This window comes from Eulemur rufifrons, chromosome 6 (genome assembly GCF_041146395.1).
Source record: "Eulemur rufifrons isolate Redbay chromosome 6, OSU_ERuf_1, whole genome shotgun sequence".
In the NCBI taxonomy this organism is placed as follows: Eukaryota; Metazoa; Chordata; class Mammalia; order Primates; family Lemuridae; genus Eulemur; species Eulemur rufifrons.
This window is the reverse complement of record NC_090988.1, coordinates 20,418,056-20,436,550: the sequence shown is the minus strand read 5'-3', so window position 1 is coordinate 20,436,550 and position 18,495 is coordinate 20,418,056. Positions and strand designations below refer to the sequence as shown.

The window sequence follows — 18,495 nt, the reverse complement described above, 5'->3', positions numbered from 1 at the left end:
ATGCTTTAGCAAATATAGTTTAAGAACATATTAATTTGATTTCCAATCACATGATCAGGTGGGTGGACGGTATTGGTGCCATATGCAATAGTCATGTCCCAGGCATCAATGACACCCACGTTGAGATCTTTGAAAATATCCTTCATGGTAAGATACTGAATGTAACCATGGAAGTCTCCAAACCTTTCTGTGTCTAAGTGCATCTCCCTGATGTTTTCTGTCTTAACGATCACTTTTGTAGCCGGGCTTCTTAGGAACAGTCGTTCAATAGCCTTTCGGACACTGAGGGCCCTACGAAGGAAGATGTCAATGGGGAAGGGTCTGAAGTGCTGGCCAAAGGTGATGACAATGGCTGTGTTTTTGTCACCTGGTAGCCGGTCAATTTCCCGAGGCATATAATCATCATCTATCAGAGAGTAGAGCTGAAGAGTGACAAAAGGAAAGCTGTGTTTTTTCCATTGAATCTGAGTGTGTCTTTCTGCATCCAGAAGCACATGTTTCTTAAAAATTCCGGTTTCATGAAGATCAAACAATTTTAGTGCTGGTAAAAAATAAATAGATCTTTTAACTAGAAGATAATGATTAATATTTTTAACAAAGAATATCCTATCATTTAAAATACTCACCCACCTAGATTACCGACCTAGATTATTTCTGACTGGGGCATGCCTACCCTTTAGGGTAGATTACCTGTTCATATGTGGAATGTCAATCAAAATGTCAAATTTTTATTGGAATTTTTAAAGAGGAACAACATTTCTTAGGAAACAGGGACTAAAATATATTTTGAATTAAAAGGCTCAAATTCAGAAAGGTAAGTGAAGTAAAAAACAGCTCAAAGGAGAGAATAGGAACCTCATTAAAAGTATCAGCCTGAATTTCTAAAATAATATAAAATAACTACATACTTTTTACAACTTTGGGTAAGTAGTAGATCCACTGACGCAGTGTAGAGTCTCCGAGGAGGTAAATGAGTTTTCCTTTTAAACAGTCATTTATCTTAACTGTGTCTAACTGAATCTGGTTGCAAAATGTTGTTATCCACCTTCCTTGTAAAGTATAGCCGCCAGGGACAGGAGTCTTCATTCCAACTTGGCATTTCGCTGTCATGTTTTCACTCTCTGGTAACAGGGATACTTGTGGTAAGTGGTTTTATTGGCACAAGTTAAACATCCAGCTTCCTTCTTGGTCCTGCCCTTTCTTGATCACTTTCTCCCTTCCTCTAAATCTCATTCCTATTAATAATTCTATCCCTTCCTAGTACTTTTCTGTGATCATCAGCTTTGTTCTAGGCACTTCTACTTATTCCTTTGAGAGATTTTGAGTTGTCCTGCCTCCTTGCTGTTCATTTTCTCCCACGCTGGGTCATTAGCTAAGTCTTGATGTTCTGTCTGTCCTTTCTTTGCCGTCCCTACTGATTCTGTGCTGACTTGGGTGCTTTATTCTAACCTGAATGATATTAGTGATCTGCTACTTGGTGTCCTTCTATCAAATCACTTACCTTTGTTCCATTAATGAAGGAATAATCTTAATTTTTCCAGGTTTAAAAAAATGGCCTAAAATATAATAATATGTGCATATTTAAAAAAAAAAAACTTCAAACAGTATAAAATACCTAGCTTGACTTAATGTTTTTATTTTTTAAATAAGACTTTGCTAAAAGCAACATTCAGTGTCTAATACAGACCAATCTTCTGAGATGTTCCAGCAAGTTCCACTAGCATTACAGGCTCTGTTGGTACATGGCCTGCCTTCCCAGGTACCACAGTAGCCATGCCCCAAATGTTTTGCCATGGCATTGCAAAGGTTATCAGATTTCCCCCGTCATGTGTCCTTGCCACTTTCTATACCACTACCCCATCATTGAGCCAAATGCCTCCTATTTAGGTTTCGTTACAACAGCACTTCTGTGCTGATACCACATTCTGTATTGGATAAGAAACAAGTTTGTATGCTACAAGAAAGGCCAAAATAATAATGAATTAATAATAGAAATGTATTTCTCCCTTGTGTAATAGACCTAGAGTGAGCAGGTCAGGGCTAATATGATATTGCCTGGTGTCAGGGACTCTTATTTCTCCTGTGTTATTCTTCTGCCATTCTTTTTTATTGTTATTATTATTTTTAGAGACAGGGTCTCCATCTGTTGCCCAGGCTAGGGTGCAGTGGCACAATCATAGCTCACTGGAGCCTCCAACTCTTGGGTTCAAGGAATCCTCCTGTCTCAGCATCTCAAGTAGCTGGGACTACACGTATGCACCACCATGCTTGGCTAATTTTTGTATTTTTTGTAGAGAAAAGATCTTGCTATGTTGCCAGTCTGGTCTCAAACTCCTGACTTCAAGCAGTCCTCCCATCTTGGCCTCCCAAAGTGCTGGGATTATAGGCATGAACCATGTGCCTGGCCTGTGCTGCCATTCTTAACATGTGGCTTCAATCTCACGGTCTAACCTGGGTCTTGCCTTTATCACATTATATCTATCATTCAGCTAGTAGGAAAGGGAGGATGAAAGGGAAGGGCCAGTTGTATTTCTTTTAAAGGCATGACCTAGAAGTTTCCCATATCCCTTCTAGTCACACTCCTGGAAAAAATTTAGTCATGGCCACAACTAGTTACAAGGAAAGGTGGCCAGGAGTCCAGCTAAAATAAGAGTTTCTATTACTAAAGAGGGAGGAGGGAATGGATATTGGGGGATCACCAGCAGTCTCTGGTGCATAGTTCCTTAAAGGCCTTTACAGCCTCTGGTTGCCTATGTCCACAGGATTGTGCATCATTGCATGGTTGTACTGTATTTGTAACTTGTGGACAAAGTGGCAAAAAGGTGCCGATGGCAGAATTGGAAAATGCACCTGGAATAGCTCTTAAATCCTGGTGATTTAGCTTACTAAAGGGAATTTTCATAGTCTTATAATGATGTTGTAATTTCAGTGAGTCATGGTTGAGCTTCTGTGAGGCTTGACAGCATTGTATCCTGGATGGTTAAATATCATGACTCTGGAAACTTGAGATCCATGGTTATTAAATATTCTACCTCCTAATAATGTACAGGCTTACCTTGGTGAGAAGATAGCCTTTCAGCTTATTATTGTAAACCATATCTTGTATAATCTTTAATGTGCCAGGGTATTCATTTTGCCAGGTTTCAAACTTAGTTCTTTGAAGGACTATTTCCAACATATAACAAATTATCTTATGATTACTCTTACATGCTTATTTTACTTAATAATTTTAGAATAGGCTTGAGTATTTTGAACATTATGTGGGTAATACTGTTAGGATTCCATTAATTTTTGATTACTTTAGAGATTGTGGTAGGCAGACTAATGGACCCTCAAAGATACCCACATCCTAATTCTTCAAACCTGTGAATATGTTGGCTTCCTCAGCCAGAGGGACTTTCCGGATGTGACTAAGTGTACAGACTTTGAGATGGGACAGATTATCATGGATTATCTGGGTAGACCCAATTTAATCTCAGTAGTCCTCAGAAGTGGAAGAGGGAGCCAGAAGAGTGGGTCAAAGATGTGGTGTGAGAGCCTGACCCACTGTTGTGGCTGTGAAGATGGAGGAAGAGGGCCACCAGGGATGCTGGAAGCCTATAGAAACTGGGAAAGACAAAGGAACCGGTTCTCCCCTAGAGCCTCCTGACACGTTTTAGCTCTTTGAACCAGATGTTGGACTTCTGAACTACAGAACTGTAAGATTATGCAGTTTTGTTTTAAGCTACTTTCTCACAGCAGCAATAAGAAAATGATACAGAGACAACTGACATTCTTTCTCATATGAAGTCATCCCATCCAGAAACAGTGTTTTTTCTTCTGTTTATATATATTTTATCTTATCTGTCTTAGTAACATTTTAAGTTGTCTTTCTATAGATCATACATTTTGTTAATTATGATTTAGCTTATTAAAGCACACAAAGTGGATCTTATCATTCTATTCCTCCCTCTTTAGTAATAGAAACTCTTATTTTAGTGGCTTTGAAAAGCTTCCCGACTAACCATGGAAGTCCTCAGCATGGCACTTGAGAACTTCCATGATCTAGTGTCTTCCTCTTTCTGGACTCCTCCTTTGCTCCATTCCACCATATGCTCATCCCCTTGGCCTTCTGAATAAGTCCATGATAATTTTGCTCATGACTAGAATTATCAGATAAAAAGAGTTATCAGGTAAAAAATACAGGACACCATATTAAATTTGAATTACTTCTAATAAGGAATAATTTTTTAGTGTAAGTATATTTCCTGCAATACTTGCCCTTATCTCATTGTATACAACAAAGACAATTAGAAGTTACTCAAATTTAACTGATGGTCTGTATTATTATTTCCTTAAGTCTGGCAATACTACCCATGATCTTTATGTGATTTCTCTTTCTCATTCTCTGACCACAGATATCCCTCAGGGCACAGTGAAATACCAACTTTAACATAAGCCCTTTGCTGTTTTTTTTTTTTTTTTTTTTTTAGACAGAGTCTCGCTTTGTTGCCTGGGCTAGAGTGAGTGCCGTGGCATCAGCCTAGCTCACAGCAACCTCAAACTCCTGGGCTTGCACGATCCTACTGCCTCAGCCTCCCGAGTAGCTGGGACTACAGGCATGTACCACCATGCCCAGCTAATTTCTTTTTCTATGTATATTTTTAGTTGGCCCAATAATTTACTTCTATTTTTAGTAGAGACGGGGTCTCGCTCTTGCTCGGACTGGTCTCAAACTCCTGACCTCGAGCGATCCACCGCCTCTGCCTCCCAGAGTGCTAGGATTACAGCTGTGAGCCACCGCGCCCGGCCCCTTTGCTGTTTTAACTGTCTTCATGGAGTTCATAGGTGGAATGTCTTTCAGACTGCGAGCGTACTGAGCATTTGTTTTTCTCCATTTGCCCATAATGCCTCACATCTGTTAGACCCTCAACAAATGTTTGCTGAATAAATGAATAAATAGTGGCAATAAATCATTATAAGTTGGAGTAGATCAAATAACGCATGTTATTGGTAAACTAAGACTTTATAGGAAGATATTTTAAAGCTAAGGTAGTATGAAGACTGTTTCATAAGTAGTGTAGCTTTGGGTTTGTCAATAAAACATTTAATAAGATGGAAACAACGTAAAATTGGTAAGTGTATCAAATAAAAGTTGGGAGGTTATGCCAACAGAGAATTGGGAAACCAAAACCAGAATATTCCCACTCTGAAGCTATGGGTATCCATCAAAGATGTTCGCACAGCGCCTCAGACCCTAGGGAGGTGAACTCCCAGGCTTAAATATGAATGTAGGATACTCCTACATATTTCTCCTCTTGGATAAATCAAGATGAAATCTGTTATAAAGAGAGTTTGAAACAATTTCCTTGAGTGAATTTCTCTCTTTAAAGTCTAACGTGATTGACACCATAGACACCTGCTAGGAATTGTGTTCCAGGAAAACCACAGTTGCTAGGGTTAATGCTGATAAGATTTCCTCTGCACAAGACACATACCAAGCAGCACCTACCACAGGGCAGAGCAGACTTACTGTTACATCGGGAGACATCAATGTGTTTTAGGTCTTTCATCATTTCAACTCCCACTTTGGACCTTCAAAAATAGGACAACAAATTAGCCTACTGTCTGTCCACATAACAAGGTAACATGAATCACTTGCTTGTGAGTAAAGGATAATTTTTAATTTTATATAACTGAAAGTTATTATTTTTGCAAATTTTAGATACATAATGAGCATTTTAAGTGAATTAGGGTTTTGGAAGACTTTCCACCCTGCTGAGAACACCTGAAATCAGCAGCTCTCCTCGTCTGCCACATGCAATCAATGTGTCCTGAAATTTTAGATTAAAAATGTTTTATAATTTGCAAGTCCCCTTCTCTCTTTGTGCTTCCACGTCACCTGTTCAAGTTTGTAGAATATTTTTCTTGGATTACTGTGAGTCTCTAATTGGCCGGCCTGTCTCAGTTTCATCCCACCTGAATTCTTCAACACAACTGCCAGAGCGTCCTTTCTAATTGCAACTGCAAGTGCATTACTGTTTAAAACATTTAATCATCTCCCTGTCACTTATCTAAGGAGTCCAGGCTCCTTAGTGTGGCGTGTAGACCTCTTATCATGGGGCCTCTGCTTCCCTCTTTATCCACATTTCCTGCTATGGTTACCTTCAATTTTTCCCACAAACTTGCTTTCTGAAGATTGTACACTTTATGAAGGAAGGGAATGCATTTGCCTGGCCCACTGCTGTATCTTTAATATCTACCAAAGTGGCCGGTAGAAAGTAATGTTCAATGTTATGTATGAATAAACATACACTGCATTGCTTTCCTCCAACTGATGAAAACCACCTGACTCTTCCTGTTTGAAAGCTCTCACCCTCCCTTTGACTCATTCTTTGTCTCGAACCTATGTGTGTGTGTATGTAAGTGGAGGAAGGCAGAAAGGGGTTACTGGGAGAATGGGGACCCAGGTGCCAGGCACAACAGGTGTAAGTGGTACCTGATTCTTTACTATGGATGTCTCTTCAGGTCCAATCCCGAGAAGGGAAAGAATCAGCACGTTTTCATCCTTATTGGGATTTTGGCTAAGTATGGTTGGTGGGTAGGAAGAGATTTGGTAAGCTGTACCATGAGAGGTAAAAGGAAAGGAACAGAAACCCAGCTGTGCTTTTACTTACTCAGAAAGGACTCACGGATTATAGATTAAGAGCCCAAACTTGGCTAACGAGGTGAGATTCTGGAATGCCTGTTATTTTTCCATGTTTGCTATCCACTCTTATGTCCTCTTAGCATATTTTTTGAAAGCTTAAGGAAAAAAAACCTCTAAGCTTGACTTTGAAAACTGTTAAAAAAGGGATTGCTAAGGACCTAGCATTCTACTCTGTCATCAAGCTTAGGGAAAATAAATCCTTAGTGGGAGGAAATATGGATATTGGCAGAGTGGAAAGGAAGAAGGAAATGGACTGAACCTCCCCCCCAGGCTTATGGAAAGTTATCAAATGAGCAAAAAACTCTGAAACTGATAGGTGCCTTAGGGCTTGGCGCACAGTTCTGGGCTTTGTGCTGGCAGGTAGTTACCCTTTGCAAATCTCCAGAGTGGCCTCTGAAGAGACCCTGATGGTTCATTCTAATCAGTGAAGTGTTTTCCAGCTCAGTGGAGAACAGAGAAAGCAGGAAGTGAGCATCTGTTTGGGAGCGGGGGAGAAAGACATGGTGTTTATGCAGCCGCAATTGGTAGAAGAAACATGCTTACACATGGGCTTGTGGAGGCCTGTTCAACCAGAGGCTTCCAGGAATCACTAGGTTACAATTTGGGGAGCAGAAGGACTCCTCCACTCTGAGGAATATCTGATCATGAGATCAACTGGAGATGACCAGTGGGCCCTGGCTTTTTAGAAAGATTTACTCAGGTTGCAGTGTGGAGAATAGATTAAAGGGGAGGTGACTGCTGGGAGGGAGACCAGTTGGGAAGCTGTTATAGGTTATCCAGATGAGAGGATGGTGGTCTGAACTTGGACAGCGGCACTGGGCATGGGGAGAAATGGATGAATGCAAAGGATATATAAGAGGGAGAATCAACAGACTGTGATACGGCAGGTGAGGGAGCGTGGATGTTATCATACACTTATCAAGGAATCTTTTCTCAGTGGTAATCTGTGAACACATAGCAGAATAGTTGTCCACAGAACATATTTTATAAAAACTGTAGGTCTATAGTAGAAGGCGTGGCTGAGTAACAATACCAGTCACCCTGGGGAAGAACAGGCATATGTATTACAGAGTTCCACCTTGTGAAGCCCTCTTTTATTGAACATTTCAGTGAAAATGCAAACCTTGGCATAGAGTCATGAACAGGAGGTCCCATGAAGACACCACATCTGAGTAGAGGAGGCATCTGAGAGGGTCATTCTCAGTATTGAGATGGGCAACGTAGCTCTACCTGGGGCATCTCTCCATGTATTAAGAAATATACTTACCTGTGGAAAAGGCCTTTTTCCTGGACAGTAAGATAAGAAATTTCTCGATTCCTGGTGGTCATGTGGGTCAGGGCCTCACAGGGCAAGTGTTGAGGCTTCACACAGTAGAAGGCTTCTTGATCTCTATCATCCAGGTATTTACAGAGCTCAGCACTTGAATTTAGGGTCAGGCCACATTCAGTGAAGACATAGGAGGTCACATTAACAAATTTACCTTTGAAAATAACTTTATCATAGCCTTGGTTCCTTGCCCTCCAGAGAGCCGACACTCCTTCGCTGGGATGGATGAGCAGGACAGACAGGGAGACTTGGCCCTCCCAGAAGAGAGTGAAGCTGACAAGGTAGGTGCCATTGTTGAAGTCGGTCACCTTTCCTGCAGCGCCTGCCTTCAGGGCTGGGGAGGACATCCTGGCCCTCAGGAAATCCCCGCCATATTGCTTCCTGCATCCCAAGTGGTCCCTCACCTCCAGCAGGACATCCAGCTGGTCCCCCCTGCAGTAGGTGTGTTGAGGGTTGAGGATGGTGGCTGTGCTGTGTGTGGCGCTGGTGGTGGTGTTCATGTGGGCGAAAGGTCTGGGCGGGATCTGCTGGTCTATTTTCTCCATGATTGCCTTTATTCGCAGCTCAGTCTCTGTTGGTGACTTTAATGGGCTTACTGGTGTTGTGGGAAATGAGGGCTTCGTGGAGGTGTTCCAGTGATAGAGGGAGATGGATAAGTTCAGCGTAGACCAAAGCTGAAATGACAAGAAATGTGACATACTATGAAACGAACCTATTCCTAGTAATTTTCACTTATTTTGAGTTTGAATATTTATTTATATACTATTATCAATATTATTTAAACTCTCTGACAATTTTGAATAAAATGTAAACATTTACATTTTTACCTGAATATTTCAGAAAATGCCTGAAGAGTTGTAGATAAATATGTTATAGCCAAAATGTATAGCTCAGAGAATGCTTATGAGTAACAAATTGGTATCATTGCATTTTCTCTTCCTTTTCATATACACTTGACATCCAATAACTAATTTCTGTTACGTCTACCCCTACATATCTTTTTCATATGTCTAACAGTCCTTTCTTCCCCAACTGTCTCAGAGTTCAAGCCACCAACGTTTATGTCCTGGTTGTAGCAGTCACCTCAAGGATGAAAGCTGTCCTCAGACTTCATTAAGACAGTGCTGCTTTCTCTCCATTTACTTTCCTCCCCTGTAGCTAAATCAGTCCTTCTAAAGCAAAACCATATTTGTGTCCCTGCTTACACCCCTTCCATGGCTTCTCATAACTCTTGGGGTGAAGTCTGTTCTTAACATGACATTACACTGTGGCCTATTTTTAACTTTCTAGCTCTTGCCACTCTCTCCTTTGCACTTGATGTTTTGATAAGACTGTTTTATTTTTAGGAGCTGACCTTCCTTTCTTTCAGCTCTTGCTCTTCACTAATGTTTTCTTTTCTTTCTGGACTGCTAGCCACCTCCACATTCCCTGAAAACCACCTAGACATTCTGAACTTCTATTTTAGAAATTGCTACAGCCTTAGAAGTCATGTATACTTTTAGCACTACACAGTGTTTTATAGGAATTCAAATTTGGGGATTTCCAAACCTTGCTGATAGTCAGAAGCACCTGCCAAGCTTTTCTAGAAACATGGATTCTCAGGCTGTGGTCCAGATCACCTTAGTCATTATCACTATGTTGTCCAGGAGTATTTTCCAAAAGCCTCACAGGCAACCCTGTGATCAGCTAGGGTTGAGAACAAGGATTATACACCAGTGATTGCCAACACTCTCACACTTTAAAACACATGTCACACTTTTTAAAAATGCATGGCCGGGCTGCACTGCATCCCAGCATCATTTATAAAACCCTCGTGATTGGTAACAAAGTGGCAGAGTAAACCAAAAGAGACAAGAAATAAGGAAGTGAGATATCATTTAAAATAAAGATGAACAGAACCCAGGTTGAATCTTTGAAAAAACTTTGGCAAAGCCAAAAGACAAATCTTTGGCAAAGCCAACCAAGAAATAGAGAGAGATGCAAATAAATAACATCCCAAATAAGAACCTTTTTATATATCTCTGGAAAATACTAAAAAAACCTTAATTTGTACAATAGGAAATCTTTAATAGTATCACACATGTATTTTTTTTTTATTTTTAAATTTCAGAATATTATGGGGGTACAAACATTTTGGTTATATATAATGCCTTTGCACCACACAAACCAGAGCTGCAAGTGTGCCCATCCCCTAGACAGTGCACTCTGCACCCATTAGTTGTGAATTTACCCATCCCCTCCACCTCTCTCCCACTTGCCTGGCACCCGGTGAATATTACTTCCATGTGTGCACATAAGTGTTGATCAGTTAGTACCAATTTGATGGTGAGTACATGTGGTGCTTGTTTTTCCATTCTTGTGACACTTCACTTAGAAGAATGGACTGTAATTCCACCCAGGATAATACAAGAGGTGCTAGTTCACCATTGTTTTTTATGGCTGAGTAGTACTCCATGGTATACATATACCACATTTTATTAATCCACTCATGTATTGATGGGCAGTTGGGTTGTTTCCACATCTTTGCAATTATGAATTGTGCTGCTATAAACATTTGAGTGCAAATGTCTTTATTATAGAATGACTTTTTTTCCTTTGGGTAGATGCCTAGTAGTGGGATTGCTGTATCAAATGGTATCTATTTTTAGTTCTTTGAGGTATCTCCGTATTACTTTCCATAGAGGTTGTACTAATTTCAGTCCCACCAGCAGTGTATGAACATTCCTATCTCCTGCATCCATGCCAACATTTGTTGTTTTGGGGCTTTTTGATAAAAGCCATTCTCACTGGAGTTAAGTGATATCTCATTGTGGTTTTGATTTGCATTTCCCTGATGATTAGAGACGTTGAACAATTTTTTATATGTTTGTTGGCCATTATTCTGTCTTCTTTTGAAAAGTTCCTGTTCATGTCCTTTCCCACTTTTTAATGGAATTGTTTGATTTTTTCTTGTTGATTTTCCTAAGTTCTATATATATTCTAGTTATCAGCCCTTTATTGGATGTGTAGCTTGCAAATATTTTCTCCCATTCTGTAGGTTGACTATTCACTCAATTGATAGTTTCCTTGGCTGTGCAGAAGCTTTTTAATTTGATCAGGTCTCATTTATTTATTTTTGCTGGTGTTGTAATTGCTTTTGGGGTCTTCTTCATAAATTCTTTGGCTAGGCCAATGTCTATAAAAGTTTTCTCGACATTTTCTTCTAGACTTCTTATGGTTTCATGTCTTAGGTTTAAGTCTGTTATCCATCATGAGTTGATTTTTGTAAGAGGTGAGAGGTGCGGATCTAGTTTCATTCTTCTGCATGTGGCTATCCAATTTTCCCAGCACCATTTATTGAACAGGGATTCTTTTCCCCAGTGTATGTTTTTGTCTGCTTTGTCAAAGATCAGATGACAATATGAGGATAGTTTTATATCTGTGTTCTCAGTCCTGTTCCAATGGTCTATGTCTCTGTTCTTGTGCCAGTACCATGCTGTTTTGGTTGCTCTATAGACTTGTAGTATAGCTTGAAGTCTGGTAAATCGATGACTCCTAATTTGTTTTTTGTTTTTTTTTTTGCTTAAGATTACTTTGGCTATATGGGGTCTTCTTTGTTTCCATATGAAGCGTATAATTATTTTTTCTAGATCTGCGAAAAATGATATTGGTATTTTGATAGGGATTGCATTGAATCTGTAGATGACTCTAGGTAGCATAGACATTTTATTTTTGAGCTCTGTCTTCTGAGAGGGCCTAGAAGCAAAGATACTCCAATAGTAACAAACAAAGCCAGTGTCCATATCTTGGTTTTTAATACCATTTTCCAATAAAAGAAACCAGGGCCCTTTGGGCAGATGGCTGACTCTAGGGATGGGGCAAGGGATATATAAGATGAGCCTAAAGCATCTTGTGTCAGAAAGTAAGGAAAGCTCAAAAGAAGAAAACAAACAAAGTAACACAGGAGGCAACTGAAAGAGCTCTCCATGGCCAAAGCTGGAACAATTTGAACAACAAAATAATGTACTACTGGATTCTAACCCAATACTAATACATAATAAATATCCAATAAATACTAGTACATAATAAATATCCATGAATCCACACTGATGTAAATAAATGTTTGAATAAACAAATATATGGGGAGTAACAGACAAATATTCTTTACAAAAAAATTCCAAATAATGTATGTAGATGCTCTTCACTCAATGAGGTGGAACAGAACTGCCCAATCTTTAAGTGTGGAATTGACCTAGTGATCTATTTCTAAAGAGTACTGTATAGAATGGGCTGGGGAGGAGGAAGAATAAGCTTACAGTGAAGAAACCTGACAAATACTAGCTTGGCCAGGTGATCAAGGTCAGCATCATCAGTGATAAGTCATGTGATGGCATCATCCTTGATATGATGTGATGAGTGGAAGACCATTTTACAAAGGTCTTCTTCCCCAAACCCATAAAATATATTTAACCATGAGAAAAACAACAAACTAAACTAGAAGGACATTCAACGAAATACCTGACCATTATTCCTTAAAACTGTCAAGGTCATCAAAAACAAAGAAAGTCTGAGAGAAGCCTAAAGAGAAGTGACACATGTAATATGGTACCCTGGATGGGATCATGGAAAAAGGACATTAGGTGAAAATTAAGGAAATCTGAATAAAATAGGGACTTCATATAATAATGTTAAAAATTTAAGGGAAATTGGGTGCAGGGTATAGAGGAACTCCCTGTAATATTCCTGCAATTTTTCTGTAAATTTGAAACTATTCTAAAATAAAAAGTTTATTAAATCTTAAGAAAATTAGAATTGGAAAATTGGACAATAATATACCAGGTTAAAAAAAAAAAAGAAAAAAAGGGGAAAGGAAGTTGGAATCGTAATCTTGGTATTTGATAAAGTAACATTCACACCAAAAAGTATTAAGTGACAAGGCAGGACACCTTATATACTAAAGGATAATTAATTCACAAGTAATATTTATGCACCCAATATAGCAATATAAGCATAAAGCAGAAACTATAAGAGATTCAAGGAGACATAGAGAAATTCATTTTAATGATAGGTGCATTTAATACATGAGCTATCTATGGAATACTATATGGACAAAAAATTAGTAAGGTTACAAAATAACTAATAGCAATAAAGAAAGATCTTGTAGACATATACTGAACTCTGAATTCTAGTAATAGAGAATACATCTTCTTTTCAAAAAACATATGAAACTTTACAAATATTGTCTATATCTTTGGTCACAAAGAAGACCTCAATAAATGCTAATTAATAGAAATAATAATAAAAATAATATCTTTGATTATAATGTGGTATTTAGTAGAAATTTATTCAACCCCCCCAAATACCATTCCACCCTGAAATTAAAAAGTTTAAAACAACTCCTGAGTCAAAGAAAAATACAAAATGAAATTATAGTGTATTGTGAATATAACCATAATGAACACATGTTATATTAGAATCTATGAGATATAGCTAAAATAAATATCAGGTAAAAATTTACAGCATTAACTACCTATGTAAATAAGGAGACAAAAAATAAATGAGTTAAGCACTTAGAGAAAAAGTTAGAAAAAGGCAAACAGAGTAAGTTGAAAGAAAGCAGAAAGAAGGAATTGATATGAAGGTAAAAGCAAAAGTAATGCATTAAAATACAGAAAAATAGTAGAACAAACAAAAAGCCAAGTTTTTTAAAGAAAAAAATCAAAATAAACAAGCCACCAGTGAATCTAATCAAAGCAAAAGGGAGAAAACACAAATATACAAAATTAGAAATCTTATGAGGAAAATATGAAAACAGAAAATTTAAAAAGTCATGAAATGATTTTTTTACAATTTCAGGCAAATATATATGAGAATCTAGATAAAATAATTAATTCAGAAAATACAACCTATCAAAATTTACCTGAGTGGCATAAAAAAATAGTGAAAAAATAATAGCACGCTCCTACTGAAAAACACAAAGCCAGATTTGTGGAATTCTACTAAACTTTAAAGATCAGTCAATCCTAATGTTACTTAAGCAACTTCAATGTACTACAAACAGAAAATAAACAAAAAACTTCCAAATTGATTTTATGAAGTAAATATAATGTATTTTCCAAAACCTGATAAAGATTATACCAGAGAAAACAATATAAATTATAGATTTATGAATATTGAGGCAGAATCTTAAAATGTTAGCAAACATAATCCAAGTGAACGTTAGAAAAAAATAATATTTCATGACCCAGAAAGTTTTTTACCAGGAATACAAATTTGGTTCAGTTTTTAATATGATTTATCATATTAGTATAGCTAATGAGAAAAATTTTATGATTATCACCATGTAGGCACAAAAAGACTTTGACAATATTAGCACAGATTCATGTTAAAAACAGTAAAAAAAGAATGTATGGCTCTTCTTTTCACATAAAATATTAATATATACATTAGATGAGAGAAAGCAATTAGAGACACTGGACTTGAATAGGAAGTTAAAACAATCTTTATTTCCAGATGCAATGGTTATTTATCTGGAAAACTCTAACAGTGTAAAAATTACTATAACCAATAAAAGAATTTAGTAAGATAGTAGGTAATAAAATTAATGTATAAATATCAATAGCCTTTGTATATACAGACAAAACCCAGAGAGAATAAATGGAAGAGACAACCCGATATATAGTAGCAAAATGATAATAAAATACTTAGGTATAAATTGAACATGAGTGTCCAAGAATTATATGAGAAAAATTCACAAAATACTACTGAAGAAAGCAAAGTTGAGCAAATGGAAAGGAAACCATGTTCTTGGATAAAAACCCTTAACATCATAAGGAAGCTATTTAGTCTTCCAAAGTTAATTTATATACATTTAATGAAATCACAATAAAAATATCCCCAATATTTTCTGGACCAGACAGGTCAATTAGAAAGTTCACTTGAAAGGATAAATGAGAACGAATAGTTAGAAAATGTTTGGGGAATTAAAAAAACAAGGTCGTGGGTATGGGTAGGATTAGCTCTACTAGATATTAAAACTTACTTGTAGAATCTCTATAATTAAAATAGCATGGTATTGGCACATGAATAAAAAGACAGTGGAACAGAATTGAAAATCAGAAATAGACCTTATTATACATACAAATTTAGTATGCTATAGAGGCAGCAGTCAAAATCAGTGGGGATATTGGATGGAATTTTTAATAAGGGGATTAGGATAACTGGACAGATATAGGGAAAAAGTTAAATTAGATTGTCATACTATTCAACAGCACAATTCCAAGTGGATCAGATTTTACAGACAATGGAACTACACTAGTAAAAAAATGGGTGAATGCCTATGTAACTAGAGTGGGAAAAACTTTTCTAACAATGACTTAACATCCATAAACAATAAGAGAAAGTGAATTACGAAAAAAAAAAAAAAAACAAAAACTTTTGCATGGAGCAAGAAATCATAGACAAAAGGACCAAATGACAAACTGGATTTACATGGTCAGGTAACATATGCACCTGGATTTAGTGACAAGAAAGTTGGTAGCTTTAACAAGGGCTGTTTTGGGAGTATGAGGGAGGTGGAATACTGATGGGAATGGATACAGGATGAGTGGGAAATGAGGGAGAGGAGGTCGTGGTGTCCACAGTCCCTCTGAGAAGCTGGACAGAGAAGGGAGAAGACAGCAGGCTTGGAGAGGGGGAGGAGGGGCTGATGGACTGGGCCTGGCTTGACGCAGGTCACACTGGAGAAAACTGTTCCTACCTTTGTGGAGTTTTGAGAAATTATGATTATCCAGGTAACTACTAAAAAAGATAGCAACATCAGCAGTATTTTCTGAAGCATCTTATTTGAAAACATGATGAGTGTCCTAGGAGAGATGACACAAGAGAGGAATTCTGTGAGAAGTGAGTCCCTCTGTACTCCCTCACTGTTTTATTTTTAATCTGTAATTTGCCACCAAGATTTTTTTCCTCCTTTGTGAGCAATTCTCTTCTTTCCCTCCCCCCACCAACAACCCATACTCCCAACCCCTTTGCCCACCTATTGGCTACTCCTGTCCAAGTTCTAGCTGGGATTGTTGCTTCCTCCTTCCAGGAACCTGAAATGGAAGCCCGATGCCCCTCATAGGTTCTCTCACTGCACTCTGCATTTTCTCAGTTATGACACATCACAATTTCAATGAGAAGGAGAGCAATTAATCTACCAGCGTGTCTTTTGGGGGAAGACTTGGGGTAGCTGATGGGGCCACAAGAATATTCTCATGTTATGAAACATAATCGGTAAAACGCCCTTAAAGAAAGTGGGTCCTGTTAACTGGGCAGGGAGGTGGGGTGGGTAGCTTTTGTTTTACTGAGCACCAAGTATGAAATTTGGAAGTAGAAACTCCTTCCGGACTGAATTACTCTGCATAACAAAGAAGAGATGATCCAACAAGGGTAGGTACTGCATGAGGAAAGGGAAAGAAAAGGAGATAGAAAGAGATGTTGGGGAGGTTGGGGGGAAAGAGAGAGAAAGAGAAAGAGAGGGAGAAGCTCCTCCCCACCATGGTCATGTTATTATATTAATAATATGGTTTTGGAGAACACAAATAAGATTATATACTTTGCCTTATTTTGGGGTACAAAACGTAACGCCTCTCCTCTCTGTCCATTACCAAATCCTCAGTGAAATCTAGATTGCGTGAAAAGCTTTTGTTTAAATGGATTCGTTTGGCAGAATCCAAAAATTTTCTGTATTTTTAATCTGGTTGGTGCAGAGCAAAAAGATACTTCACTTGCAGAGTAGAAGCTAGAGAACAAAGGGTAAATTTAGAGCTGGTTAACCTTTCGAGTGTCCAAGATGAAATTATTTTAAACAAGATGTAGTACACAGTTGCAACTCATATTAAATCACTACCTTCTGATTGAACTTTGACTTCCCAGTTACTGAAGCATGGTGTGGGGGAACTTAGGGAGGTGTTGAGTTCTGGGTCAAGGCTGGTACTGGGACAAAATGAATGAATGCAGGGAAGAGGACAAGGGGGCAGCTCTAATCTGTGCCACACACCATATTGCAATAGTTTGTTTACTTTCTGAAGGCCAAAAGACTGTCAATTACTGAAGAATTGGAATAATGTCTATGTCACATTACACACCAGTGCCTAGCACTGTGTCCCACAAGCACAATATTTGTTGAATACTTTCAAAACAGAATCCTGATTTCAGAACAACTTCAACTTCTATCCATTGAAATTTCATATTTTCCAAGTGTACAAAATAGCATGTTCAATGGGGCAAAAAGTCAGAGTCAAGGGGCCACCCTGACTACCTCTCCCCTGACTGACCCTGTTTTTCTGACTTGAAAGTGAATTTTGTGAAGTCTGAGTTACAATGTCTGATCTGATTCATTTTTCCTTACCTAATGAAGTAGCGTGTATAGATAACTTTCAGCAACACTGAAAAGAAAATTATGATTATCACTGCACTTTTATGAATCTTAGACTATCAACCTCCTTTTCATAGATCTTTAAGCTTATTCTGTAAAATATTGAGTACTTACCAAATATGCGTCAGGTACCGTAGAATGTACTGGAAATAAAGAGAAGCAACAAAATGAATTAAATAAACATTTTGGAGGATGAGAATACAGCAGTAGAAATACCAAATTCTTGCTGGTGTCTGAATAACCCTTATTTTTCCATGCTCCTGGATCTGCCCACACTGTTCCTCCTGACTGTCTTCACCTCTGTGCTCACCGCGCCAGAACCTCCCTCCCCCAATCTCCAACAGGCTTCCTGGTTAATTTGGAAAATTCCTATTCATTATTTGAGTTTGGATTGAATACCAACTGTTCTTTCCTCAGTAGTTTAATTAGTAATTTATTCCTTTGTGCTCCCCCAGTCTATTATGCATACCTCTGTTACGGTACATGCTGCACTGTGTTGTATTTCCTTGTGTGCCCATTCCTTCTTTAGGTGGATGGACATTCAGGAGGGGAGTCCCTCAGAGATCCCCCCACTCGAGAGAAGAATCACCGCAGGCTGAACCCTCCCACCTTGGATTGCTGATGTGTGTATCACAAAATCCTGGTCCTGACAGCCAGGCAGTTCTATTGCTCATATCCCTGGTTTAACATTTCCATTGTTCCAGTACCAACTTTGGTCAGACCTGACTCCTTCAAGAGTGGCCAGAGTGCTTCTTTTAAGAAGGAATTTTACTAATGGCATGGTCTTGAAAGTGTATTAATCCCATCTTCCATAACGTTATCATTTTTGCATCTATTTTCTACTTGAACCCTTAATCAAGGTCACATTTGTCTAAACCACAAATAACTGCAAATCAGAATTCTTCTTGGGATCTTACGGCCAGTCTCATTTTTTCCAAAATCAATGTCTCACCTAGAGTGTACTCCTTAGCTTGAGCTCTTCAAATCCAAATGTCTTCAGGATGTTTCCACGTGGAAATTCTCACCAGTAGAGGTGAGCTTATACCAGTTTGTGAGACCCTGTTGTACACATCTCTTTCC

At 38.2% G+C, this 18,495-nt stretch overlaps 1 protein-coding gene across 1 annotated transcript; it reads right to left on the bottom strand.

Moving 5' to 3' along the window:
- Positions 1 to 5: 5 nt before the first annotated feature.
- Positions 6 to 15,849, bottom strand: LOC138383808 (NXPE family member 1). Its single transcript, XM_069468891.1, has 5 exons — positions 15,754 to 15,849; positions 7,956 to 8,689; positions 5,513 to 5,574; positions 909 to 1,121; positions 6 to 541 (listed from the first exon to the last, which is right to left on the bottom strand). Exons 1-5 carry the CDS (start codon positions 15,847 to 15,849, stop codon positions 6 to 8), a joined length of 1,641 nt encoding a protein of 546 aa, XP_069324992.1.
- Positions 15,850 to 18,495: the final 2,646 nt, after the last annotated feature.

Bases quoted from the DNA above. Each gene is read 5' to 3' on its own strand.
- LOC138383808 (XM_069468891.1), bottom strand. From the start codon at position 15,849: ATGTTTTCAAATAAGATGCTTCAGAAAATACTGCTGATGTTGCTATCT. The intron at 1,122-5,512 runs GTAAGTCTGCTC...CCCTGTTACCAG, and splicing joins TGATGTCTCCCGATGTAACA to AGAGTGAAAACATGACAGCG. The intron at 542-908 runs GTATGTAGTTAT...ATTTTTTACCAG, and splicing joins CTTACCCAAAGTTGTAAAAA to CACTAAAATTGTTTGATCTT.